We start from the raw sequence: 13,909 nt of genomic DNA on the forward strand, positions 1-13,909 counted from the left end.
ACAGTAGCCCAGGACAGACAAACTAAGCACTTTGTCTAGAGAGGGTCTTTTGCGTTTTTTGCAAGCTTTGCGGCTTGCGGTTTTATCTCCTACATGCTTGGAAGGGGAGGAGGAGGGGTATTCATTTGGTTGCAATCCACAACCTCACTGCTAGATGCCACTAAATTCCACACACTGGTCCTTTAAATTACTCTCTGGTTATTGAAGGTCATGCAGAAGGTACAGTGTAATCTGTGTATTTTGGCCTAAAATTGTTAAAGTTATGTTTAATATCGGAGCAAGTTTAACTTGCTAGTTATCAGGGATCTGATAATCTCTGATATGTTGTAACAGATACTTCCTGTCCTCCTGCGTCCCTCATGTGATAAAAAAATGAGATGTTTCCATCCTTTACTAATCATGTACTCTCTGCAGTATTTTCATAGTCACGTATTTGATTACAGCAAATATTTGTTTAACACTGAAGAGGATATTGTGCGAATCATATGGATTATATCAAGGCATGAGAAGAGAAGTCAATATTAAAAAGGAAAATTGAACCAACTTTAAAAAAGCCCCCCACCCCAACCCACCCAACCCAACCCACACACTCACACACATAGACATACACATATACACACAATATTGAAGTATTGATTGACCAGTACACTATTGTTACTACTGGCTTGGAGGCAGGCTGGTTACACGAAAAGACAATCTGTATTGAAGCTCTCATTGGAAAAAAAAACAAAACTTGAAAACCTTGTACATGTTTCAGCCTTTTCTAATATTTTAATATAGCACATTGTGGTATGTTTTTCCTCTTTCACCTCACTTCCACTATTATGCTGTAACCCCAGTGCTGCTCACACTGGTCCACTTTCTCATGCAGTGACTGTCATTCTCTCTGCTCTCTCTGTCCTGTTGCTCTCTCTCTCTCTCTCTCTCTCTCTCTCTCTCTCTCTCTCTCTCTCTCTCTCTCTCTCTCTCTCTTCTCTCTCTCAATTTGCTCTCTGGCTGTGTCTCTCTCAACGAACCCAGCACCCCACCCCTTCTCTCTCCCTCCACAGTATCTCTCTCTTTCTCTCACTCTCAGGGGAGATAGTGTTGTTTGTTGTTTTAAGCCTGAGTTTGGTCCCACCACTCTCAGGAGAGAAGAGAAGAAGAGAGCAGAAGTCTGTTATGGCCCGCTGACAGGGACTACTTGGGACGGCCCTCTCCAGGGAGCATCTGATGGGATTATAACACTCTTTCCAGCTCACTTTTTTCCCACTAAGATTAACTCTGCGCAGTCTGTTGGTGTAGTATCACAGAGGCAACCCTTTGTTCAGATGGACAGCTCTGTGTCACGGTTGTTGGACCAGAATTTTAAATACAGAAAATACCTGGGGCCCATTGTTGAGGAATTCCTTTTTGTCATCTTGCAGTATATTTGGAAAAATTCAAGCTTGCTGTTTCCTATTTAGGAGTGCGAGGGGAGAGAAAAAACCAGGAGAGAAGCGTTTATCTTGGCACATCTGTGGTGAGCTGAAAGGAGAACGAGTGAGGAATTAGTCCCAGACGAACACTGACAGCTGATACCATCCTCAATTTCACTTGATTTGATTCAGCCCCATACTTCCACTGTCAGTGAGATGATTCGCTAACTCACTCTGTGATAGGTCTCTAACAGCCAAGACTCTTTGCCTTTTTAGGCTGTCCACACACACACGCTCATACACACGCACACGCACACACACACACGTACACACACACACACACTACTTTTTTGATTACTTCTTTTCCACAAAAACAAATGGACATATCCTTAACGCCGGGACCACAGCCACAATTTGAATTCCCACTTTGATGCACTTTGATTCGTTAATACTACACCGAGCTGGAAGCAGAGAGCTTCTAGCAAATAAGTTTTATGTGATAAATAAAGAGGGGGACTTAGCAGGCCTGACTTACTGTCTAACTGCTCCTATCAGGTGCAGTTGATGAGTCTTGTGTTTCGCTGTTTTACATTTGCCGTTCTTGGACCTGTTTTTCCTGCACCATCCTGTCAAAGGGACCTGTCTCCCAGTGCCATAACTTGTGACCACAGAGAACGTTAAAAGGAATTTGAACAGTTTCTCTTCCGTTTCACAACAGCATGGGGTGTTTTGGTCACGCCACAGAAGTTCACTTTGTTTCTCCCTCGCCTTCCAAAGCTGCTGTTTTGATGCTCCTCTGAACTCAACCAAACTCTTTTTTTTTTTTAACCTGCCTTTAAAATGATGAACAAAGACTCTCGCTTTTCAAGGAAGATGCATGGCAACTTCTCCACACGCAGGCACTCGTGCATTGGGTACGTATCCGCTTGTGTGTTCAGAGTTTTGTGATTGTGTGTGGCAGTGAAAGCGACACAGTACAGGTGTTTGCAGATGTTCAGGTTGAATTTAAAAACCTGATTTCACTTGTTTTATGTGCCTGGCAAGTTTTTCGTCTTATATAATGTGCTGATGGGTAATTATCAGACACTGCTACTCTGTCACTGTGTTAAGTATTGTTTTTTTTTTTATTATTTGGTGTTTTTTGTGGTTCACTCTGACTCTGTTGTGTAGTTGCGACGTTTCTAGCGCAGGTCTGGTTCTACCAGTTATATCACAATATTTAAAAAAGTAATTTTGATTTAAAACAATTTGACATGGCAGCGAATATCTCTGCAAAGTGCTGGTTTGGTTTGTTCCAGTGATAAGAAATACTTAGCGGTGAGATTCCACCTGTCTCCCATTTCAACACTAGATAAACTTATTTAACTCCAAATAAACATCTGCACTGTGGTGAAGCCGGTGGGTGTTGCTGTTGGTACGCCGGGTGCTGTGGATGGCAGTGAGGGCCTCGGGGGGTGACATGGTGGATCGATGGCTCTGTCCACTGATGTCCCTCCTTGGGGTCCATGGACCAGAGCCAAGTCGAGGCGTCCGTGACAGGCACGGTATGACTGTCATGTGGCTCTGGTCTTTTTGGGTTTCATAAGAGGACTGAAGAAATATCACCGCACTGTGGAAAATTATCTGTTAGAGCAACAAAGGGAGCAGATTTCATCTGTGTTTTCTATCTTGTCCTCAAGGAAACAAAACAGACATGAATAAGATAATGTGTTGAATTAACTCTCTTCCAAGAGGTAAATCATGGTAACTGTTGCACTCATCAGTGCTGGTCCCTTGTGTACACACTGATGAGACTGATTGACTTAATTGTAGTTGTAACTAGATACAACAGTGTAATCACCAGGCTGGATTCAAAGCATGAAATCTACTACAGCTGTCATAAGATCCCTGCAGGACTCAATGTTATGTAAGAATACATGAAATACAAGAGTACACATATACACAGCCAGCGAATATATACACAGGAATCTGGAGGCCAGAGTGACTACATATGCATTGTGAAAGGATGTATCATTAAAATAAGCTCTAAACTCTTCACAGATTCATAAAGAATCACCGTCCTCCTCCAGGAAAACTTTGCACTGAAAAAAAAAACCCAACAACATGGGAGAGCTATTGTGGGATTTTTTTTTTTTTAAATGCACTGTGCGGTGCGGCAAACTTTTCTGAACTCTGGGCATAAGGCATGTGCCTCGCGAGTGTCATCCGAACTCCTCCAGCCGTGAGCCTGTTTGGATCATATGAGGAGATCAAAGCAGGAGATTTTAGACCACAGCCAGAAATACAAAAGTGCAGAAGGGAACAGAACAAGCCTCTATTCTCTTATTACCTGATTTGAACATTGAGCTTCCTGGCTGGAAAAAACACACACACACACACACACACACACACACACACACACACACACACACGCACACACACACACACACACACACAGTACTCAAGTGGAGTCACTGTTGAGAGCTTCAGATCAAAAGCTCAAATCATGTTTTTCATTTTTAGTGCCACTAAAGACAGAGATTTATTTATTGTGTGATGATGGACATGATACCATTAATGTGCTTGTGTTTCAGCGGAAGTAGTTCTTAAATTAGTAGAGGTTATACTTAAATTCTTTTGTAAATAAGTAATTTTCTCTGCCCTTGTGCAACACACACGCAGACACACACAGACACCCTGAGACAAAACAGTCTCTTGTAATCCAGATTTGTCCATCACAATAGAGACAGCTCTTATCCTCAGTTGTACTAACAGTACCAGGGCACTATTCATCCTACCCTCTGACTACCACACACACACACACATATACACACTCCCCGTAACTTTCTCAGCAAGGCTTTTTATGGCTTCTCTGGTAGCGTGGGACGCTTGAACACACTGCATTAATTCGAACATGGCTGGAGATGAGAGCTCTTAAGTCGGTATCATGAGAAGATAGTTGGTGCCGGATCCACACTTTACATATTGTGTGTTACAGTTTGAGAAGATGGCGCTTTATCTGAAGTAGAGAATGATGGGAAGAGACTGAGCGAGGTGAGAGCAAAAGAGACAGACGCAAACGGCTGACTGACTGGAAAAAAGAGATAGTTCAGACAAAGAGTGTAAAGGCACAGACGAGAGGGTGGAGAAGACGTGATAGAGAGGACGCGCGTAGAGATAGTGCTGCTTTTAGCGCACAGATAATGACTGGAGGGGGGAGGTGGAGCAAGGGGGGGTTAGAGGGTGAAGAGAGAATAAAAAGATGTTTCTGAAGTAGACAAACAGAGAAGACAGTTTGTGACTAAAACAATAATGAGGAAAACCAACAAAAAAAAAAAGTGTCAAGTGAGGCTATCCAACCAAAGGGCAACAGTGTCAATGTCAGAGGTCCCAATATAGCTGCCAGTCCCCCCCCCCAAACATACACACCCAGATTAGTCAATAGGGCCTGTGTGGCTGTGGCGGGCTGGCTGCTGTGTGCGTCACTGCTGTACTCCATATTTTCAGCATGACTGATTTCCCCAATCGCCTCCAGAGCCTCATTGATTCCTGAGGCCGGCAGCAGCAGCAGCAGCCCGGGACAGCTCTAACACTCCCCAAGTTCAAAACGAGCAGCTCTACTTTATTTCCCACTCACAGTCTGACGGGACATAAAGGCCGTCTTCCCTTTATCAGCCTGTAGCAACAATAAAAAGATTAGAAATTATTAATTGCAAAGGAATCAAAGCTTTGAAGGCTTTGAAATGAGTAGCTATGTGTCCTGAGCGGATGAGCTGCTACTTTAGTCATTAGTCTTAGTAGAAGTTGGGACATTGAACTCTCTCTTCCAAAAGTAATCATTTGGTTAAAAAAAAATGCAAAATACAGTGTCACATCTGATCAAAAATATGTAATGTAGTTTGGCTTAAAAAAAAACTAAAACAAAATTCATTTTAAAACGCCATTCTCAATTCAGTTTTGATGAAAAACAACAAATCTCTTTAGTTTCAGTCATCAGTGTTACTATAGTTTAGCAGCATCAATATGACTGTTCATTGTAACCACTAGAGGGGGAAACTGACTAAGTTATGCTTAGAGACAGTTAAAGAGCAATGACCTGCTGCACACCGCTGCTGTAATAGCTGGATAGAAAAGTACCTGGCTTGTTTGGATTGTTGAATTATATTTCCATTTTTAGGCTGTTGTGTTTGAAAGAAGTTTACTCAAGATGTCAAATTGACCAGTTATGTTGATTTATGTGGTAGAATCAACTGATTATTTTTTTTATCCCTTTTTACTTTTAAAGGTGCAGTAGCGTCAGACTGACTCTTCTACACTCTGAAAAGCTTTAACATATTACACTTAATATTTACTTAGTAACATATGTTCATACTTAATTCACTTAATATTATCATTCTGTTTTTTTGTATTGTAATTCTACTGTTCAGTCTACTCTACTGTATACATTTAGCGTCTATTGAGTCACGTCTGTTCATGCTTGATCCTCCTGTCTGTTGCTCTTCATGTGGTTTCTTCTTTCTTTTGTCTCTGTTAAAAGATTGTTTGGTGCAGTTTTTCCTTTTAATCCAGATTGCAGATCGAAGGATGGAGGGTGTCATATGTTGTTTGCATTTTAAATCTCCCACTTGACTTAACTTGACACTCAATGCTGAGCTCCTCTGCTCTCCTGTTCCACACATTTAACTTGAGTAGTTTGTACATTGGCCACTTGAGGCAACAGTATACAGCAATAGTAAGTATTTCTCCACATAGTTCAAATATTTAGTACAGTGGAAATTACGTAACCAAACTGCCGATAAGTTCAGATACAAATTAATCGTTACGATACAAATGATTCCTAATTTCAGACATGACACCTTGACTTTACAAATAGTCAAATCATCCTTTCAAATTATCAGGTGATATTTTGTGTGACCAACTCATGCTCTGCCAATAATAATTAGATTTTTAAAAATGTATTTTTCAATTATATTTATGATGTTCTCATTCATACATAGAATATATTGCGTAATTCAGGAGGAGGCCAAAATGGAGAATTCATTTATTTTTGTCCCTCAATTTCTGAAAGCTAGAGATTTGTTTACAACTATACTTACTGCTATACCAACACATACAAAAGTATGCACACACATTTACAGTAGGCTCAACAGCCGGCCAGAGTGTATAAGCCGAGTCTTCTGCATTTTTTCTAGAAATGAAACTGAGACGTGACTGCCATGACATGACAGCATTTCATGTCGCTTGTTTTTCTTAAAAACACTTCCCCTCTAGAAGAGTGGCCACCTGCCACCTGGGGGTGCACACAGACCTATGTGCACCTGAATCTGCATTTGTCTACCTTATGTATGACTCTGAGTGAGTTTCCATGTCCCTGTACAAGTGCATGCATTAGTGAACTCCCATGTGCACACGTATCCCATGCCCTGGCCTTTCTGGGCCAGTGTATGTGTGTGTGCGCGTGTGTCTATGAGTTTGAGTGTGTGCGTTCGCATGTGTGCGTACAGGTCTGTCATCCACCCAATCCCCAAATCAGACGAGCCCCAAACCCCGCCGTCATGCTAGCAGATGGCAGCCTAATGAATCATGAGGCGACACACTGATAGCCTTTACTACAGTACATGCTGTAACATGACGTTTGACATCACAGAGACTCAGTTAAATATAGGCCGCTAGCAACAGCCACATGCTGACACCTGGTGCGGCTGCTTTGTTACGTATTTGAGATGACATTTGTACCATGCAGAAATTTGTTTCGGTTGGTTTGCTTTTCTCCTGCCACTGTGGTAATCACCTTTAATGCGAAATCATCAGAACAACTAATTAGTGAATCTAATATTTCTAATCTAGATATACTGCTGTGTCATTTAGTTCTGGGTTTGTACTCAGTTTGGTGCTATTATGATCACTGCCGCATATGAAAAGTCACTGTTTTAGTTAGAAGTACATTTGTTTTTTTTGTTTTTTGTTTTTTTTTAAAGTAGGCGTTCATTTGAGTGACTGCTTCCTTTGAGCAGTCGTGGGAATCAATGTTCATGGAGATCCTGTTACGTACGTAGATAACCATTGTGGAAATATGCCCCACTCATGTGAATATGCATGTGTGCGTGTTTATGTACCATATTCTTCTGCAGCTGCTTTTTTGACCTCTGGAAGTCTGCCGTACCCAACACAGGTCCCCTGACACAAACTCACATTGCGGGGCCAACAGAGAGTTATTTTAATTCTAGTAGAGGTCTGTGCGTTTTTAAAGAGCAAATGTATCACGCTGAATTTAGGAAAATGTGTATAAAAGGATGCTCAGTACATTTAGAATATTTCCACTTGATGCTGTTACGTATTATTTTGGGTTTGAATTATTCAGGGGTTGATTTATTTTTTTATAATACTGTTTTTAGACAAATTAAATAGTTCATATTTACTATGAGACTATGTTACAGGTCCAAGAAATGAGAGGGTTTTTCTAAATCGCTCATCACTTTTTGATATGTTAGAAGAAATTGTGAGAAACTTATGCTTCCAACTCATACCTCATAATCCAGTTATGAGAAATTTTGATGAATCAGTTTTGAATTTAATGCATTATTTAATTGCTTTTTCTTCTCATACACCGTTAATGAAGAGTGCATGATTGTGTTTCTGAAAGTCTACAGGTTTCATAAATATGTCAATGCCAGTTTACTCTTTCTTCTACCCTCTCAAGACATGAGCAGAACATACAGCATAATGTCTCAGCATATCTCTCAATTGTATTCATATTAACTTGATTGTTTCTGTGCCCATTTAAATCATCACTTTTAGTAAAAAAAAAAATCCACTAAATTGTTTTTGTTACATAAACTTTTGCGGCCCAGACAGCAAATTGAGGATTTGTAAATCTGCCTTCCAGTGTCTCATTTTATAGCTTCAATGAAATTTTGGAGAAAGAAGATACCAAATGTCAAACAGTTGTAGGAAAAAATCATTTCTGTGTTTAAAAATATGAAAAAAAACTCCAGGAGAAGTTTAAGAGGACAATAAATTAAAAGAAAATATCACTAAAAAAAAAAAAAGAATCTTAATTACGTTAACGGTACATTAAATATGCAAAATTATGTTTTGGAAAAATGACAGAACATGGACCATATTGCAGTTTCCACATAAGTAGCAACACAAAGTGACTGACCATGAGTTGCATGTCAAAAACACGATATAATCATATAAAATGACATTCAAGGCACTTATTTTCTCTGAGAATGTAAGTCCCTTCTGATTATGCTATTACAATGTTTTTATTTTATTGTACATTTTCTGATAGCTTCGTCTAATACAATTGGCTTTTGGTGGACAATATGACGGTGGAAGTTAATCAGTGTCAGTTAGCTTTACAAACAAACCACAAACAGACAGTATGTCCACTGACATGCAACAGCTCTGACACACAGCGCTCCTCACCAACTTCAAAACAGCTCATTATCCAGGAATGCTCACCATGCCTCTGTGTAGCCAACACATGATGTCATGAGGCCCCTTTGCAAATAATGGACTATTAAAACCGCAACCGAGGGGTTAGCCAGAATTTATGATGCCTCACCGTTTTATGAGTTTCAGAGATTACCTCGCCACATCGTCTCGGCCCGCAACGTCCAGTGTTTAAGAGCATGACTGTTAAGACGAGACGTGAAGATACTGAGCAGAACCAAACATTTCACGTCTGTCTTTCTTCAAACATCCACTCTCTTCCACCACGGTGACGCAGATACATGGAACACTGTGAAATCCTCTGGTATACTGCCAGCCAATGAGTGTGTATGTGTATGTGAATGTCAGTAAGTGAGTGAGCATGTCCACTCTAGATAACAAGGGATAATGCTCTTAAACCGTGTTATTTATGCACTTTTTTTTTTCTTCTAGTTCCACATGAAAACAATTTTCCTGTCATAAAAATGTGTGAGAAGTTTAATTCACAACATCCCTTCATCGGGTTTGCATCAGGACACTGTTCGTCCACTAATAAATTCTTCAGTTTTACAAGTCCAAAGTCAGATCACATGTTAATGTTTGTACAGTATGTCTTCACAAAAGATAGATGTGAGTACAGGGCCAGGAAACTAAACAAATTATTCAGTATATCAAGTTCGACTTGGAGAGTTTCTTTATCAAACCATCAAGGACCTGATTGTGAATCTGCACAGTCGATCCTGCAAAACCTAAATTGCTACCAGTTCAGTTCATTGTAGTCGTGTGATTGGATTTATAAACTGTTGCTGTTCCTGGTTCAGGCTCCAGAAAGCCATAATATACAGTAATATTGTAGGTCTGTTCAGTTTGTGGTTATGATTGGCCCTTTTTCGTGTGCACCTCTTCAGATTTCCTTAAATGGGCAGTTTTTCTTGACTACCGCAGACACAGAACCTTTGTATTATATTAAAGGATTATATTAAATACTCTGGGAGAGCAAACATAGTTAAATGATATGTACTGTATGTTGCAACCAAGGTAAATATAAAATTAAAAAATAAAACTGAGCCATATGAAAAAATATAAGCCAACTTTATCACATGTGCAGTAATAAGACTTTCATATGTAGGTAATGGAGCAGTGGTCCTGTGATGCAGTTTAAACTGCCTGGCGGCTAGAAGGGGTCCTGGCTCATATTAAAATACTACCTATTGACCCTCTGCTGTATTTTTTTTTTTTTTTTGCTTTGTCTTTTCCATTCTCACCTATTGTTGTCTCTCTGCCTAACATTTGTGAATTCCACGGTGATGAGGTGATGCTATTGATTGATTTGCCAATTTAATTGAACCATGTCATACTGCAGACTGTAGTTTGAAGTGCATATCCATTTATGGAGATGTTTTTCGTGTGTGATAGCAAAGTTCGCTAAGCTCCGTCCCCCTTAGTTACTGTTGTCTGTCAAGCTTTCTGTTCTCGCACATAAAGCTCTTGATAACGGTGGCAGGTTTACAAACTCAAAGTACCTTTTGAAACAATGGGTTCTGGATTTTAGACAGGCGGACAATAGCAGGGTTTCCTATTTCTAACTGGTAACTATTTTGCTGAAATGACAAGTAACTAGGAGATTTTCTCAGCTGTGGCTAACTAGCTAACTTTTTAATGTTTGCAGCTGACTAGTTTTAGAATTAGTTTTAGAATTAGTCTTGTTAAAGAGTTCTTAAATATGCACTTGATGGCTACATACTTGATATTGTACTAAAAGCTGAGGCTAAATCTACATGTCCCAGGCAAAAAGTTAGCATCCTCACATTTGTTGATCCATGTAGCCTATAAGACATGGAAGTAAGGAAACAGTGTTGTTCTTGTATTGCAAAGTGGAGCTAGTTAGTCCTAGTACCATTAGTATGATAAGGAAAAATGTAAAATCATGCTGTTATTTCGTTCTAGCATATTGGCTGCTTAGCGGAGGCACTTGTTCATATTCTCATACGGTGTGTTTTCACTTTCACCTTTTCACTTTTAATGTATCACAAGCAAAGGCTGTTCCAGTGAGAACTAACCGATATGTTGAGCAAACTTAACACTATCTTAGGTAACTTTGTCTGCTTAGAACAGACAAACACATGGTTTTTGGAAAGACTACAAAAGACCAGCTTTCAAACTCTTTAAATGTCAAGTATCGCTCTTATGGCCCCAGGCACACTGCTTTGGCGTGGAGAAATCCAAAGCTTGACCGGCCTGTGATGCCTAGTTATGGTTGCTACTCTATGATTGGACATTTGTTGTCCGAGGGAGGGCTTTAGCAAACAGTCAGTCGTTCAAAATAGGTAGTCAATGCACAATGCTGGATCACTGAAATAAACAAACTGTCACAAGGACTTGGCAAAACCAAAGCACCTGCAGTGCAGTCAGTAAACCTTCTTTATTAATACACGGGTCATCCAAATGAAAACTTAGAAAACTCTTCTTCTCTGGTCTAAAACTGCAAAACTGGGTACTGTATAATCTGACTCTGGGAACATAGACCTGTATATTCATGGCTCCTGTCTCATTTTACTGATCTCTTGTCAAATATTTCCTGTTTAAGTTTTCATATGGAGCATACAGAAGGTCGACCAGCTAGGGTTTCATATTTACTTTTCACATTTCTGGTCTTCAAAAATACATTGCCCCCAGCCATGGGTGACCTTGCATGCTCGTGCCTAAGCCTGTGCATGAGCACGTAAGTGTGTGCGTGACATGTTCTTCGTTCTCAGCAAGCTGTGTCCCAAGAGCTACTTACTGTAATACCATATCATACTCATCCTGTCATCAATCTCTTGCCTAACATAGACAAGACAAACCTGCCACACACACACACACACACACATATGAATACACACTCCATCTGGAGAGGATAATGGTACGGTGCCCAAAGGGAGAGTGCTGTCCTGTGATTGTATCAGGATCCTGTGTGTGTGTGTGTGTGTGAGCGAGAGAGAGAGCAGGAAGGGGTTAAAATGGCTAAAACATTTAGAGAAGGCAGGAACCATGCTGGCTCTGATCCCGCCCCCTTTCTCAGCTCTGACCTCACTCTGAAACTTGTTCCCCCATGTGTGTGATGCACACATACACACACACACACACACACACACAGACACTTGCTCAGTCACATGCCTACACACACACACACGCTTGCTCACTGACGCACACGCTCGACTGCTCACACACACGCACACGCACACACACACATGTCCGAGAGATCTGTACGCATTCTGTGGGGCGCTCGGACAAAAAGAAATTACACACACACACACACACACATATGCAGCGCAGGGCTACTGTGACAGACTGGAGCAGTAGAGCAAGTTTGCCCGGGGAAAGGAAAGGTCTCTGTTTGCTCTGTGATTAAAGGTGTAGCAGCCAGAGGGGAGAGGAGGAAGCAGAGACAGAAACAGAAGAAGAGTAAGAGAGAGGGAGAGAGAGGGAGAGAGAGAGAGAGAGAGAGAGAGAGAGAGAGAGAGAGAGAGAGAGCAGACAGGCAGAAAGAGAGAGGGGGGAAGAGGGCAGCAGTGTTCCGCCACATTTAGACCCAAAGCAAAGACAAGATGTATATGGGGGACCGATTAATGGAGCTCTGCTGAGAGTGATGAAAAGCTTTTTCTGCTGGCTGCAGGGCAGACAGACAGGCAGCAGGAAGTGTGCAGCTCTCACAAGAGGAATTCAGGTGCTCAGGAAGGAATACACTCCAAATTCATTCAAATTATTCAAGGAGAGGCAGATTTTGACCGGCATACAATAGCATGGATTGCATCGCCCTGGTCATCCCGGCTGTGCACTGGAGCCGCTGGTCCTAGAGCTGGTGTCCACTCCTGCCAGAGGTAATGAGAACTCCTGGGAAGCCGTGGAGAGCCGGACAGCCCGACAGAGCGAGACAGACGAGGAAGCGGGCCGGTTTTTACAGGGATGAGAGCAGCCACAAGCTGAGGAGAACCAAGAGAGGGAGAGCAGCGGAGCGGCCGAGAAGAGGAGGGTGAGGACGAGTTAAAAGAGAGTAGGCTAAAGAAAGATGAGTGTGCCGACGAACTGTGGGTTCTGTTACTCCGTGGAGCGGAGTATCACTGTGAGGAGTGGGAACATATGGGGATCGCCCTGTGCTGTCAACAGGCCTATTGACATCATACAGAAACGCAGGCGGTAATTAAGAGCTATCTCATTTACTCTCACTCAGTCTTTTGTCTTTCCGTCGTTGTCAGTGTCTCCTTTCATCTCTCTCGCTCTCTCTCTCTCACACACACACACACACACACGCGCGCACAAACACACACACACACACACACACACATACAGCGTGTGACACATGATACAGATCTTACAGTATATCAAGTTAGGAGCATGGATAGGAAAACAGGGCTAGTGTTAATATATAAATTCTTTTTCTTTTTCAAATGTATCCATTACTTTTACTATTAAGTACTAGAAATAGCAGCATTTGTATCAATGACTATCTGTATTAGTATTAATTGTAACAGGACAGTAAAGATGTCTACATGCTATATGCAGCGTATGCTATATTGGACTTACAGCACTATACTGGGACTTATTTTGAGAATGGGAGTCTTTCTTATCTTTTATAAATGAATATCTAAAATCTGTAGACAGCTTTTAGACCGTTTTTATCAGCTGCAATATTTACAAAAACATTCTTCTGCTCTTATCAGTTGTTTTTGGTTCATATCTACATTTCCCAAAATATTTTTTTTTCATCATATTTCCTCTTGACCACTTGTGGTGTGTCCTCATTTGTTAAACTGGACAGTGTTTTTTTTTTTTGACAAAGACCCCAAATTATTAATTTTGAAGGCTTCTTGATGCCGTCAAGAATCAACATGAGAACATGTGTGGAAATAATTTGGATCATTTTCATTTTTTTCACTGCGTCTGGGTAAAAAACCCTCCATGTAACTTAGAAATTAATACTGTAATTTAGTATATTCTGCAAATGAACACTCATGCCAAGTCACAGTTGTGGCTTAAGACAAATGAACTGTGGTTATACTCTATTAAGTAGGACAGCCAAGACTTGAAAATGAAGTAGCAAGCTGCACAGAAGAATA

The 13,909-nt window shown here is 40.9% G+C and overlaps 1 protein-coding gene across 5 annotated transcripts in view; it reads left to right on the top strand.

The window, feature by feature from the left end:
* Positions 1 to 13,909, top strand: part of pde4ca (phosphodiesterase 4C, cAMP-specific a) — a 45,047-nt gene that overhangs the window by 4,183 nt on the left and 26,955 nt on the right. The window contains exon 1 of one of the 5 annotated variants that reach the window (XM_067605506.1): positions 1,098 to 2,311. The exons of 2 other annotated variants lie outside the window; for them this stretch is intronic. In XM_067605506.1, the coding sequence (XP_067461607.1) occupies positions 2,238 to 2,311 (74 nt within the window). In that variant the 5' untranslated portion in view covers positions 1,098 to 2,237. Of the gene's footprint in view, positions 1 to 1,097; positions 2,312 to 11,871; positions 12,990 to 13,909 lie in introns of those variants that run through there. 2 more of the 5 variants (XM_067605504.1, XM_067605505.1) reach the window with 2 other exon arrangements.

Source organism: Thunnus thynnus, chromosome 12 (genome assembly GCF_963924715.1).
Source record: "Thunnus thynnus chromosome 12, fThuThy2.1, whole genome shotgun sequence".
NCBI lineage: Eukaryota > Metazoa > Chordata > Actinopteri > Scombriformes > Scombridae > Thunnus > Thunnus thynnus.